Source organism: Mirounga leonina, unplaced genomic scaffold (assembly GCF_011800145.1).
Source record: "Mirounga leonina isolate KUSES-001 unplaced genomic scaffold, KU_Mleo_1.0 Mir_366, whole genome shotgun sequence".
NCBI lineage: Eukaryota > Metazoa > Chordata > Mammalia > Carnivora > Phocidae > Mirounga > Mirounga leonina.
In genome coordinates this window covers 25,709,725-25,723,288 of record NW_023270709.1, presented here as the reverse complement: position 1 = coordinate 25,723,288, position 13,564 = coordinate 25,709,725, and the positions used below count along the sequence as shown (strand labels likewise).

Below are 13,564 nucleotides of genomic sequence, written 5' to 3'. Positions count from 1 at the left end.
AAAAAAAATAAATAAAAATTAAAAAAAAAATAAACACCATCCGCCTTTACCAGTTGGTAACGTCTTGCCATATTTGCTTTCCTTCTCTCACCTATGCTCAACTTTTTCGTTCTTTATCCTTGTTTTTTTGCTGAGTCATCTGACAGTAAGTAATGGACATGGCGACCCTTCAGCCCATACGTGTTTTGCACAGAACCCACGGGGGCCGCCTGTGTCTCCCTGCACAAACACACGCCATTCCCACAACTCAGACAGTCAGTCAATTAACGGAGTTATCCAATGGTCTGTGCATCTTCAGATGCCGCTATTTGGCCCGGTCATGTCTTTGATAACTGTCTTAGTGTATTGCCCTTCAAGTCAGGATCTAATGGGAGGTAACTGGTGGCATCGGTTTTTATGTCTCTTTAGCCCCTTTGGTCTAGAACTTCTTTCCCACATTACCTTTTTGTAGAATCCAGGCCAGTTCCTGCAGAATATCACGTTCTGGGTTCGTCTGTTTATGATATAATGTGATGAGATCATTGATGTAACATCTGAAGGAAACACAGCGAGTCTTCTGCTGTAGGAGGTCCCAAAGTCAGCGACTTAAGAACCTTGATCTTGGGGCGCCTGGGTGGCTCAGTTGGTTAAGCAACTGCCTTCGGCTCAGGTCATGATCCTGGAGTCCCGGGATCGAGTCCCGCGTCGGGCTCCCTGCTCGGCAGGGAGTCTGCTTCCCCCTCTCCCACTCCCCGTTTGTGTTCCCTCTCTCGCTGTGTCTTTCTCTGTCAAATAAATAAATAAAATCTTAAAAAAAAAAAAAAAAAAAAGAACCTTGATCTTCTCCACTTAGGAGCAGACGACTTTCCTTCTTCCTTTTTTTTTTTTAAAAAAGATTGTTTATTTAGTTCTTTGAGAGAGAGAGAGAGAGATCACGAGCAGTGGGGAGGGGTAGAGGGAGAGGGAGAAGCAAACTCCTCGCTGAGCAGGGAGCCCAATGCTGGACTCGATCCCTGGACCCTGAGATCCTGACCTGAGCCGAAGGCAGAGCCACCCAGGCGCCCCCAGACTGCTTTCCTTTTTGTCTAGCATCCCAATCCTCACCGTTGTGCATGGAAATAAGTGAAATTGTTCTTCTGTGCTCTAAATTTCCCGTGCACCAGAAGGCTTGCGTAGACTCCGGGTGGGGGGTGGAATTTTGTCCAGAACGCTTCACGGCAGGGCTGGGGAGCTCTCTGCAAACAGGTGAATGCTGGTGTTCGAGCCTCGAGCTGTAGTTGTCTGCAGGTACTAGAATATCACGTGCTTTGCGCTGTTGGTGACAGAAGCCGCGTGCTGATGCCCGTTTTCTGTCCTCTTCACAGAATATGTGCACCATCGAGGCAGAGCTGGAGAATCTGCTGGGGGAGTTCTCCATCAAGATGAAAGGTACTCTTTCCCCTGTTCAGAGAGGAAGGCGCCGTCTCCACAGACAGAGCTTCTTGAAGTTTGGGTGCACACGCTATTTTTACTTTTCTTGCAAGGACACTGTGCCACCCACGCTCACCCCTCCCCATTTGTGAATGTGTTGATGTTCCAGAACCTTCTAGTCCTGAGACTTGCCTGCACCCTTAAATCTTTATTATGGCAGAACCTCAAGCATACACAGAAATGAAGAGAATGTTGCAATGAACCCCATATCACCTAGATTTAATAATTAGCAAGATTTTGCCACATTTGCTTTTCCCTGTTTTTCCCTTTGATGATATATAACCCAGATGTATGAGTCTGCCCGTGTGTATTTCAATATGCATCCCTTAAAGAACGGGGGCTGCTTCTTATGTAAATAATCGCAATGCCAAGTATTATCACATCTGATAAAATTAATATGCCTTTGTTATTAATCCACTCCATTATCCAGTTTCCCCAGCTGTCTCCGAAATGCTTTGTACAGTTGGTTTGTTCACACTGGGAGCCAAATAAGGTCCATGCGTTGTGATTGGTCATTAGGTGTCTCTTAGGCTTCCTTTCATCTAAAGCAGACCCTTCCCATTTTCCTCCTACTGTTGACTTGGCATAGAAACCAATGTTGTACAGACCATCCCACGTCCTCGATCTGTCTCTTGGCTTCTTTGGGTATCGTTTCAGTCGCTCCTTCCTGCTCACATTTTCTGCAAACTACCCACCCATTACTTAATGGTATTTATTTTTAGTGTAAAACCCACAGAGGACTGTGCATTTTCCTCCTCTGTCCAGTGCATTTCTGGTGTTTGTTCTGGAAAGCTCTGATCTAGAAGCATGATTGGTTGTTGATATCTGTACCGTGGCATCTTCAGAACAAAAAAAGGCACGCCAGCTTTAGGAAACGGAGCGTGGCCCGGGTGTTGCGGGAAGGGCTCGCCAATTGGCAGCCACGAGTCCGTTTGTCTTGAATGTGGGCCCATTGACTGTGGCAAAGAGAGAACTGGGGTGGAGCTACTCTGGTCCTGTTTCTGCAGCAGCTTGATCCCTGGGTTGTTGCTAATGGAGACTTAATCACCCTCTTGTCGACTTTTTGCAATTAAGGGAATAGGGAAGGGGCACTTTTTTTTTTTTAAGTGCTCAACAGGAGAGCTTCGTTTTCGAGTGAGTCATCTTAGTCTGCAGGAACTGTTTCTATCAAGCACTAGGCACCCCCGTGAGAACCACTCTGAATGAGTTATTCCTAGAATACCAACGACCTTGACCTTCAGCTTCCCCAGTGGCTGCATTCTTCTCTATGGCAGACCTGAGTGTGAACTGGTTTGTCATTCAGTGTGAAATCTCAACACTTGCTGTCCCACTGGGGTGGGGCCTCCGCGCTTTGTCAGTTTTTCATTTATTGTCTTCATGTTGGGTCCTCTTACCTGAGTCTGAGATTCCAAAACCGCTCAGGCCCTGCCCCAGACCCAGCAAGTCAGAGTGGGCCCTGGAAGATTTTGTCTTAAGACTCGCAAGATGATTTCATCAGCAGCCTCATTCTGGAAAAAAACTGCCCCGAATCAGTGTTTAGCAGAAAACACGTCCCTCTCATGTGCCCTGACACTCGGCACCATCCGTGCAGACTTGTCGGTCTCACAGCTGGGAGAGACTCAGGTCACACATCTTCTCACGATTCACACAGGGAGTACCAGATTTCCCTGATTTCTGTTATCCAAGGCATCCATTTTTGGCAGGATGATCATTTCCCCATTTTATATGACTTGTCCCAGAAGTCACATAGTGAGTTGGAGTCAAACGTGAAACTGAATTCCAGGGCTCCTGGCTTCTAGAATATTCCCACACTCGGTCTCCTATGAGGCGGGAAGTTCGAAGAGAGCAGAGCCAATACTAGAAACTGTTGCTCCACGGATGGCCTCTTCTGTGGGAGGGCCATCTCCAGCCCAGCCCATGGGCAGCGTGGGTGTGGAGCTTCAGGCCTGGGGGTCCGGCAGATGATGGTGCTGGGGGGCCCACCATCCCTGGGGGACCTGGGCGCCGGCTAAATAATAGCCCTGGGTCCTAAAGGGTTATCCTGGTGGGCTGACAGAACCTCCTGTTTACCGAGCAATTCCTTCTCTGCCTCTGCCTGTTCTCTCTTTCCCGCCTGGTCTGCTTCCGTCACTTCTGTCTGGGCGCTCGGTTTCCCCCAGGGGGACTCTAGGCCCAAAACATACTCTCCTTTTTCATTACAGATTATTCTCCCTTTGCACGTCCCTAATCTAACATGAAAACTCAAACGACAACTAGGAAGCCTTTCAAAGGAAACACCTCCATGGAAATCTTCCTCTCTCTTGATAAAAGGGAAGCCTCCTCACGCTGCCAAGAAATCTTGCATCTTTGCAATCAGCTACTTTCTTATCTGTGACTCCTTCTGGTAAAACATAACCACCCCACAGCACACATACTGACATCCACTGAGGATATTTCATAATATTGTCAGACCTGGTAACCCCGCTTCCTCCAGCCACACCCTTCCACACTTCCCTTTCTGCACCACCCAACACAAAGAAAACAACCCTTTTGGTTTCATGTGTGTGTGTGTCAGAGTTTGGGCCCCCGGGGGTGTGGGTGCCTTGTTGATAGAAACAACTGATCGGTTACAGAACTCTTGTTCTTGGCCGAGCACGAGGCTGCATCCAGATGAGTGGCCCCTGGCCTTGAGTTCCACACAGTCCACTGGAGAAAAATGGATGTATGAGCCAGTGCATTCAAGTTCAGTGGAATGAATGACCCCCCCAGACCACTGGGGTGGCCAGCTTGTCTCTGAAGCTCCCCGGGTGACGGGAGAAGGGTGCCACTCACCTATCTAGGGGGAGGGAAGCAGGAAGGAAGGAGGAAGGCTCCCCAGTGTAACCCTTGAATTAGAACGAGAGGGGCTGCTCTGGGCAGGTGAACAGTAAGGGAATGGCATTCACCAAAGAGGGAAGAGCTTGTTGACAAATGGCAGGTGGCCTGGCTGGGCGGGAGCCTTTACTAGAAGAAGAGCTATGGACGTCCATGGGCCTTGAATGTCAGGCTAACGAGGGGGCCTCTTGTTAGCCAGGACCCAGATGAAAAGTGGTCTCTCAAGGAAAGCTGCTGCTTCTCCCAGCTTGTGCTCCGTTCCAGTGCAATCCCAGGTAGTGGGTATCTCCAAGCCCAGGCCTGCCTCCCCGGCTTTCAGGGCAGAGGGAAGAACTGCCTGTGAGCTAGTGAATCTGCACAGTGTATGCCTGGTCAATAAATCACGGAGGCCTGGAACAGAACTCCTGGCCATTCAGCCGCTTGGCTCCTTTCCTTGGAGCAAAGTGTGACTTCCTTACTTTCATCATCGCTCCACCCGGTGCGGAACTTGGTTAACATTGTCGCGAATACCCAGCCATCGTTTTCTGTGTATATGTGCTGTCAGCAGGTACGATCTGTTTTATCTTTGGAAAGGAAGCTCATCATAGAACTAGCAAAAATGGGGAGCATTCTTCCAGCAGAAAAGTCTCCGAGCAAAGGAAGGAAAGGTGGGAGGCTACGTACTGTGGCATCTGGGCCTTCCAAACGAGGCCAGAGAAGAGCCGTTGTATCTGGGTGTTTACGGTAAAACAGCCAAAGGTACAGGAAGAGGCACCATAGACATAAAAGCCCCCCACCCCCACCCACCCCGGACGCTCACCCCCCATGACGGCCTGCAGAGTGGCCATCATGAACGCTTTCTAGACGGTGCAGCAGTCATCACAAAACTGCTGAGAAAACATGAACCTTTCCCCAGCTGTGGAAATCCCAGCAGGCCTCTGGCCGGGTTTGAAAGACATCGAGCTGTAACTGTAATTCCCCGCTGTTGGTTTCAATCCTGCAAGCCCCACGGTGATTGGCTTACACGAGCAGCTGGAACTTCAGGAAGCACAGCAGGCAGCAGACCCGCTTCTGCCGGGCTGGTGCCGGTCGGCAACATGCTGGTGATCAGCGCCTCGGGGTGATGTCAATACAAGCAGTTTCGGGGCGCCTGGGTGGCTCAGTCGTTAAGCGTCTGCCTTCGGCTCGGGTCATGATCCCAGGATCCTGGGATCGAGCCCCGCATCGGGCTCCCTGCTCGGCGGGAAGCCTGCTTCTCCCTCTCCCACTCCCCCTGCTTGTGTTCCCTCTCTTGCTATGTCTCTCTATGTCAAATAAATAAAATCTTAAAAAAAAAAAAAAATACAAGCAGTTTCAAGAAGTTTTGCTTTAATAACCTGGGCTCCTGGGCTCAAAAGCCATGCCTTCCAAGTACCTTTTTCCCATTTGTTTAAGTTCAGATATGAAATTTCTGGTCATTTTTTTTTTAAAGATTTTATTTATTTGACAGAGAGAGACACAGCGAGAGAGGGAACACAAGCAGGGGGAGTGGGAGAGGGAGAAGCAGGCTCCCCGCCGAGCAGGGAGCCCGATGCGAGGCTCGATCCCAGGACCCTGAGATCATGACCTGAGCAGAAACCAAGAGTTGGACGCTCAACCGACTGAGCCGCTCAGGTGTCCCTCTGCAGAGGTTTAAAGGGCACTTTGGATTTTCTTAGAATTGGCATGTCTCGCCAATTCCCGTTTGTAGAAACCAGTCAATTGAGCTTTTTTTCTGATGTATTAAAAAAAAAATCCAAATCCTCCAGAAAATGATTAGTGAACATTGACTTTTTAAATTGTGCTCTTATTTCAGGAAATCTGTTGAAGTGGCTTCTTAGGTTCTAATTGTTAGACCGGTCCTCAGGGGCTCTGAGGGTAGGGGGGCAGAACGAGCTGGTGGGTTGCTGCCATCTACTGACAGATGGTGGTAACAGCAGGTGCTTTTTTTAAGCCTCCCTGGACCTTGTCTATCATCTTAACCCTGGAGTGTCCTTGAGATGGGCGGAAAGCAGATTCATTCATTCCACAGTCTCACAGCTTCATGGGGCTACTCACAGCAGGCAAAATACGTTGTGTGATACCGTCCTCATCATCTTTCCATGGGTAGAACCATGTTTAAGCTAATATAAAAACAACTAAGAACTCAAAGGTCATAAATGGCAGCTTGAGGAGACTGAGTCACCAAGGGATCTGCTGGTCGAATGGACATCTTGTGTGTGAGGGAATGGAAGAGTCCCAGGGCTGCTCTGTACCAGCAGTTCAAAAGAATTTCCTCTCTGGCCGCCTCTATTAAAAGTGAGGGACGGTTCTGCTCGAATCTGTTTTAAAATTTATAAATGGTACTTTCTCATTTTTTAAAATATGGGCAAATAGACAAAAAGGTTAAAGTCATAATCACTCCACCAGTGTTAAACTTTGTAAACATTGTCATGAATACCCAAATAGCCTTTTCTCTGCCTATCTTATTAAAGATACCTAAACATCTGTACAGAACTCTTTTTTTTAATTGAAGTGTGGTGGACACACAATGTTACATTAGTTTCAGGTGTACAACATAGTGATTTGACAAGTTTATATGTTATGCTGTGCTCAGCATGACTGTAGCTCCCATCTGTCCCTATACAACACTCTGACATTACCATCGACTGTATTCCCAATGCTGTACTTTTCATGCCCATGACTTATTTACTCCGTAACTGGAAGTCTGACCTCCCCCTCCCCTTCACCCATCTGGCCCATCACCCCACCCTCCTCCCCTCTGGCAACCATCAGTTTGTTTCCTGTATCTATGGGTCTGCTTCTGCTTTTTGTCTATTCATTTGTTTTGTTTTTTATATTCCACATATACATGAAATCCTATGGTATTTGTCTTTCTCAGCCTGACTTATTTCACTTAGCATTAGACTCTCTAGCTCCATCCATGTTCTCACAAATGGCAAGATCTCATCCTTTTTTATGGCCGAGTAATAGTCCATTGTATATAACCATTTGTACTAAACTCTTAACTGGAATTCTTTATCATAAAATTGTATTGGTTTTTTTTTTCTTTAGAAAATGAGAAAGTACTAAAGATTTTGCCCATTTTTGTTAAATTTGTTTCACTCCTTGATTACAATGAGCCAGGATTACTGATAAGCCTCTGTTGACAAGTTTAGTCCCTACATTTACTGTGTACGTGTGATGTGCGTACCTCCCTCCCCACAATTTTATTCATGCTTGACACACAGTAGGCACTCCGGAAATATTGCTGAGTGAATACAGGCCACTCACTCCACCCAGAAGTGTCCTCTTCCCCAAGCCTTCATTTGCCGGTGGAGATATTCTGTTGTTCAAATGCCACCTTCCTCCATGAAACTATCCTACGTTAAATGAGATAGAGTTTCTTGTTCAATTATATAAGTCACACATTCTTACAAAAATACAAAATATAGGAAAAAACCTCCTTTTACTGTCTCTTTATTGCTTTTCCCATCTCTGATGGGTATCAATTTGCTGTCTTTTCATACAGATAACATCTTTTAGGTGACTGTGTCTGGCTCATGCTCAAGCAATAGTTTATCCCACTCCCCAATATATAATCATTACTACATGTTGTCTTTACAATCACTGCCATCGATTGTCTTTACAAACAGATCTATGAGGTGGACATTGTTACCCCCCTTTAAAGGTGAAGAAACTGGAGTTAATATCTAGAGGGGGCTCACTGGTAAGATAAAACAGAAATCAACTTCAGCTTTAACTCCTCTTACTGTGTCTTGTCCTTGTCTGTTTCGTCCCTGTGGACTTGAACCACATTTTGTTCTGTTTTCTGGGTACCAGGGAAGTCTCTCTTAATTTGCAGATTGTTACCCCAGTGCACAGATCCTCCCACACATTGAGTCTCCACAAATATTTACAGAAAGAAAGAAAAGACTGATGAGACCCAGGGTCCCTGAGATGTCCCACGACAGTGGTGTGACATGATGTGTTCTTGCTGCTACGGCAGGCCTGGGGCTGGAGCTCAGCCTGAGCAGACCCAGCTAGGAATGGCGCCATCGAAGGGAAGGCCCATCTCCATTTGGGAAGTGTGGGTTGTTGTCATTTGGTTGGTTGGTTTTTGTTCTCTTAATCACTGGCTTTGTGTAGATGATAATCCATTTTAAGCGGTTTCATAATACAGTAGATGGTGGTATCATTAGGCCAGGTACATAGGAAAAGGAAAACACAGGAATGAGTGAATTGGAGAGAGGCAAGGGTCCATAGAATCTTCACCCAAACGAGAGGCACTTATCAGAAATCACAAATCTTGGGACAGAGAGAAAAACAGGAGAGCCGTTTATGTTCATGGGAATATTTTGGGTAAATAAATGAATATATCTTTCTGGCCCTAATTCTCTGATCCTGGAATCTGGGTGGACCCTCAATTGGCCAAAGGTACATAGAGTTCTAGCCCCTGCCCGACAGTCTCCTTTGCCCCAGAAAGCAGCATCTTTGATTAATCCAGTCAGGAATATTCTCTCCGACCGGGATAGATGGAATTCCCAGCCGTGGCTGTGCTGTCAGGTGCTCCCCCAAAACCATAGCATGAGCTTTCACAGAGGTCTGACGCTTGGGTTTGTAACTGTGCTGGTGTGGGTTTGTGAAGAGGGGGAATCTATTCTACACCTCATATCCCAGTGGCTTCCTTACAGGTCTGGCTGGTTTTGCTCGCCTCTGTCCGGGAGATCAATATGAAGTAAGTATCCTGTCGGTCTGCGGGTTGGAATCGAGGATTTGAGGGGCAGGAGTCAGGTGGCCATTATTTTGCTTTTAAATTGCCTTTTTTTTTTCCCTTTTACGTTTGTTGATTTTGAAAAAAAATTAAGCCAATGAGAAAGTTTGGAGATGGAGACCCCCACATACTCTTCATCCAGACACCAATTTTTAACATTATGTCACATTGGCTTTATTATTGCTGCTATGATTGTTGTTATTGTGCTGAACCATTTTAGACTAATGCACAGACATTGGGACCTTTTGCCCCTAAATGATTTTCCTAAAAACAGAAGGACATGCTCTCCTATCTTCATTGTGCAGTTCTCAACACAGCTAACTTAACATTGGCCCTTTAGCTACCCTTACTTGTTATATGATCCATACTGATCATTTCCCTAGTGTTCCAATGTTGTACTTGATACCTGATGCAAAAGCTAATCCAGGATCATGAGTGCTCATAAAGAACACTAGTATCTAGACCTTTCTGTATAAAGATATACTCCATAAAGTAAAAAAGGCTTTTATCTTTTCCCCCTTCAAAAGGGAACTTCCCTTAATTATTTTATCTAACTGTCTCCTCCAAAACACTCTATGATCGTTCTTCTTGGGGAGGGCAGGGAGAGGAGCACCTTCCTGTCTGAGCAAGGAGAGCTGGAGACCCTCTCCCGGGACTATGTCGGATTTCAGAATCCTTGTTCAGCTCTGTCTTCCTCATCCAGGAGGAGGGAGTCTTACTTCTTGCTTCTGGCTGCTAAGTAGATTTTAGCTGATGGTTTCTCCTCCCTGTAAGGGAGCCGGGGAGTAGTTCTCGTAGCCTCACGGGGGAAGGAACTGGTCCCCATGACTGCGTGACACGGAAGGGCTCGGTGTGATGACCTTTTACTACAGAAGGCCCTCCACGCCCTCTTGGAGGGAAGCAGACCTTACTCCCCCTTGAAAGCCTCTTCCCCACTCCACCCCACCCCCGACCCCGGCCCCAGGAAATTTGGAAGAACCCACCAGAAGGGTAGATGGAGGAGGATGGAGAAGGGGAGGAGAGGCAGCTGCTTTATTTCCCTGCCTTTTTATCTTGGTGTTGGGATGGGGAAGGCCTGGAACCTGAGGTGTGGTTCTTCTCCGCAGATTTTCATGAAGTACGGCCGACAGAGGTGGAAGCTGAAAGGCAAGATAGAAGCCAATGGCAAGCAGAGCTGGGATGGGGAGGAAGTGGTGTTCCTGCCCCTGATCGTTGGATTCATCTCCATCAAGGTTTAGTATCGTCTCCGCCGCTCGTTGTCTTCCCACTGCATGGCTGGGTGGCCCGTGGGTGGGGACCTGTGTTCATGACTGCTTCCCACTGCCCCCCACCCCCGCCTCGCAGACTCCTCTCTGCACCCCGAGTCCGTGGTGAAGACCACTGCTCTCGCGCACAGGGGACCGAGAAGAGCACGGGGGGGATTGTGCCTGGCCTTTCTCCCATGCTCCCCGTAAGGCTTCCCTCCCCCTCTCTCACCAGGTCACAGAACTCAAAGGGCTCGCCACACACCTCCTGGTTGGCAGTGTGACCTGCGAGACCAAAGAGCTCTTTGCTGCCCGACCTCAGGTGGTGGCCGTTGACATTAACGACCTCGGCACCATCAAACTGAGCCTGGAGATCACCTGGTAGTAAGTGGCCCTTTTCTGTTCCAAAATCCGTGCTGCAGGCTAGGGCTGTTTCGAGGGTGGCGCTTGGACCGTCAGAGTCCCCAGGGAGCTCATCACAGGACATGCTCGGGTCCAACCGAGACCTTTGTCGGAACCTCTCAGGGCCCAAGGATCTGTCCCCTGGCTCACCAGATGATGCTTGTGCGCTGTTGTCTCCATAAGTGGAGAACCTGTCTTATCACTGTTCTCTCCTACTTCCTGTTTTAAAATACTTTATCCTGCTGCCTTCCCTCCCTGTCAACCGTTATATATATATTTAAAAAGATATAGCTCTTAATCAAGCTAATTTGGAAGGAAAATAACTGTCCAGTAGGAGATACTTCACCCTTGGAAAGATCCCGATTCTCGCTATAGGGTTTTCATCACCTCTCCCACTTCATCTCATATACTGTACGCGGCCCTCGGAGACTTTTCAATATCCTTCACACTCTCCTGCAATAGAACATTTCCAAAGGGCAAGAGGTACCTCTTGTCAGAACAGTGAACTTAAAGGTGGTTTTCTGGGGGGCACGGGTGGCGCAGTCATTAAGCGTCTGCCTTCGGCTTGGCTCATGATCCCAGGGTCCCCTTTCCAATATGGAGGGTGAGCCACAGAAGGAGCAGGGACCCTGCTTCTTGTCACTGAAACACTGTCTGTGCCTTTTGCCCAGCCTTCCCTCCTTGTAATTTGTAGTCATTGACCTATCGAACACAAGATCATTCATCTTGCTGGATGAACCGGATGGCATGATGATAAGTTGTCATGGTGGACAGACTGTCCTCCTCGCAGGCTGCAAGAGTCTCTGTGTCCACGGAAGCAAGTGGGAGTCTACGTTTGTTTTCTTTAGAACAATAGTCTGTTACTTTCTTGTATTGTTAACCCGTCTGTCCCTGCAAAGCTCAAAGACTTTTTACAGACTTCAACATTGTGTGTTGGACAAGCATTAATGTTTACATTTCTAATATGAGCAGAGAAACAGGTTTATCTAGTGTCTAGGTGTATAGATAAGTTGCACTTAAAGCCAGAATGCTAATCTGTGGTCCCTTGGGTGGGTCTGGGCTCCGTTTTCTGCTCCACTTTCTTTTATCTTGGTTCATTTTCTGCCAGCCCAATTCCCACTGGTTTGAGTTGACTTTAGTATGATGAGGTGCTTTCTCAGCCTGCAGTCCAGGGGTTGGAGGGGACTTTAACGAATGTGCATTCATGGGATCTGTTGTGTTGCAGCCCATTTGATGTGGAGGACATGACCGCGTCCTCGGGCGCTGGGAACAAGGCGGCAGCCCTCCAGAGGAGAATGTCCATGTACAGCCAGGGTACTCCAGAGACGCCCACTTTGAAGGATCACTCCTTCTTCGTAAGTTCACTGTGATTTACGGAGGAGACATGTCAAACTCGCGGTGGGCCTTACACCCAGTATGTGAAACCCTTGACGTCCGGTGTTAGGGGTTCTCAGTAATTCCTGACCATGCTGATCCCAAAGCTCCCCCTAATCAAGGAGTGACCAAGAAAAGCATGTTCCAAGAGGCCCTGGGCCATCTGCACGTGGGCAGTAAACCTCCCATCTTCCCTCTCCCCTCGGCCCCCTGACCGCTTTGTTAACATGCAGACTTTTCTGGAGATTCTCTGAGGTCAGTCTCTTAGAGGAACGGATGTAAATAACGGTGTCCTTGTTGTAATCAGAAATACTTGCTAGAACGCTAACGAAACATGGTAACCGGGGCTTTCCGCTAACTCCGCCATCTTGCTTTGACTTCTGAAGAGGTGGTTGCGGCCTTCAGCAGCCAAGCCGCGGCGGCTGTCTGTCTTGAGTGCCTTGCAGGACACTTTCTTTGCCAAGCTATCCCGCAGCTGCTCTTTCAGTGACCTGCCCTCCCTCAGGCTGAGACCCAAGGCCGAGCTAGAGTTTTCCGTGAGTGTGGGTGGCCTGGCTGCGGTGCAGTGCTTGCCTCGGGGGGTTCGGGGCCCGTTTGCTTCATTCGGCGTGTCTCTTCTCTCCTCCATGTCGCTCACGGGGCGGTGGTCACAGCTGTCCTGTCCCTGGGGCAGGCAGGGTGCTCCTGCATGCGCCCTCGTCACAGCCACCGCTTGACCCTCTCCCCCCTGCGCCCTGCTTTTGTGCTGTGATTTCTCGCCGCGGTGGCCAAGATATCCATGGTAACAAGATTGTCATTTTTGAAAAATACAATTACACTCGCAGTCAAAGAAGGTGTTCGCTCCCAAGTGAGGCGAGTTTATCACGAGGACGGTCTTCACACGTGGTTTTAGCCTTCAAAACCTGGGGTTCAAGGGAGTCAGAAGGCTTCAGGCCAGTTTTCCTAGAGCTATTTTTATTTAAAGCGGTTCTTAGCCTGAGTTTACGGGGTAGCGTCTGTTAGTTTTATACTATGTTAGTAAACGGAGCTCCTTCGATGGTGGAGTCAGGAATGCAATAGGTCGGCTACATTCTCTGTGTCACACATGCTGTCACGAGAGAATACACACACATGTACATACAGACGTGAAGAGCCTGCTCTTTGCAGACGTATAAAAGTTACTTTGGGGGGAAAAAGAAGATCTTTTGAATCTTTGAATGTGCAGAAAGGAAAGGACTAAAAGTTTTCTAGTTAATGATGACAGTAATCGCATCTAATTTGGTGAATTACAAAGCACAGGTGAGAAGGGCCAGGCTAACGCAGTGGAGTTTCCAAGGCAATTGGGAAGGTTCTAGGAGGGAAATGTGTGTGAACGCATGGACCAAAAAACGGATGTATAGTGGAAGCAGTTGTATACGTAACTATCGATATAACGTGTGTACTCATGCTCACATACTGTGAGTTGTGGAGGGAGTTGGTAGGGGTTTTAATGGCATAATTTAAATGAGAGCAA

The 13,564-nt window shown here is 47.9% G+C and overlaps 1 protein-coding gene across 6 annotated transcripts in view; it reads left to right on the top strand.

Moving 5' to 3' along the window:
* RIPOR2 (RHO family interacting cell polarization regulator 2) overlaps window positions 1-13,564 on the top strand; it is a 110,627-nt gene that overhangs the window by 70,911 nt on the left and 26,152 nt on the right. For 5 of the 6 annotated variants that reach the window (XR_004675828.1, XM_034985791.1, XM_034985793.1 and 2 more), the window contains exons 8-12: window positions 1,344-1,407; window positions 8,973-9,016; window positions 10,159-10,284; window positions 10,532-10,680; window positions 11,924-12,053. Coding sequence is in view for 5 of the 6 variants with exons in the window: in XM_034985791.1 (XP_034841682.1) it covers window positions 1,344-1,407; window positions 8,973-9,016; window positions 10,159-10,284; window positions 10,532-10,680; window positions 11,924-12,053 (513 nt within the window). In the remaining variant the exon portion in view is untranslated. Of the gene's footprint in view, window positions 1-1,343; window positions 1,408-8,972; window positions 9,017-10,158; window positions 10,285-10,531; window positions 10,681-11,923; window positions 12,054-12,458; window positions 12,609-13,564 lie in introns of all 6 variants that reach the window. The other variant, XM_034985795.1, reaches the window with a different exon arrangement.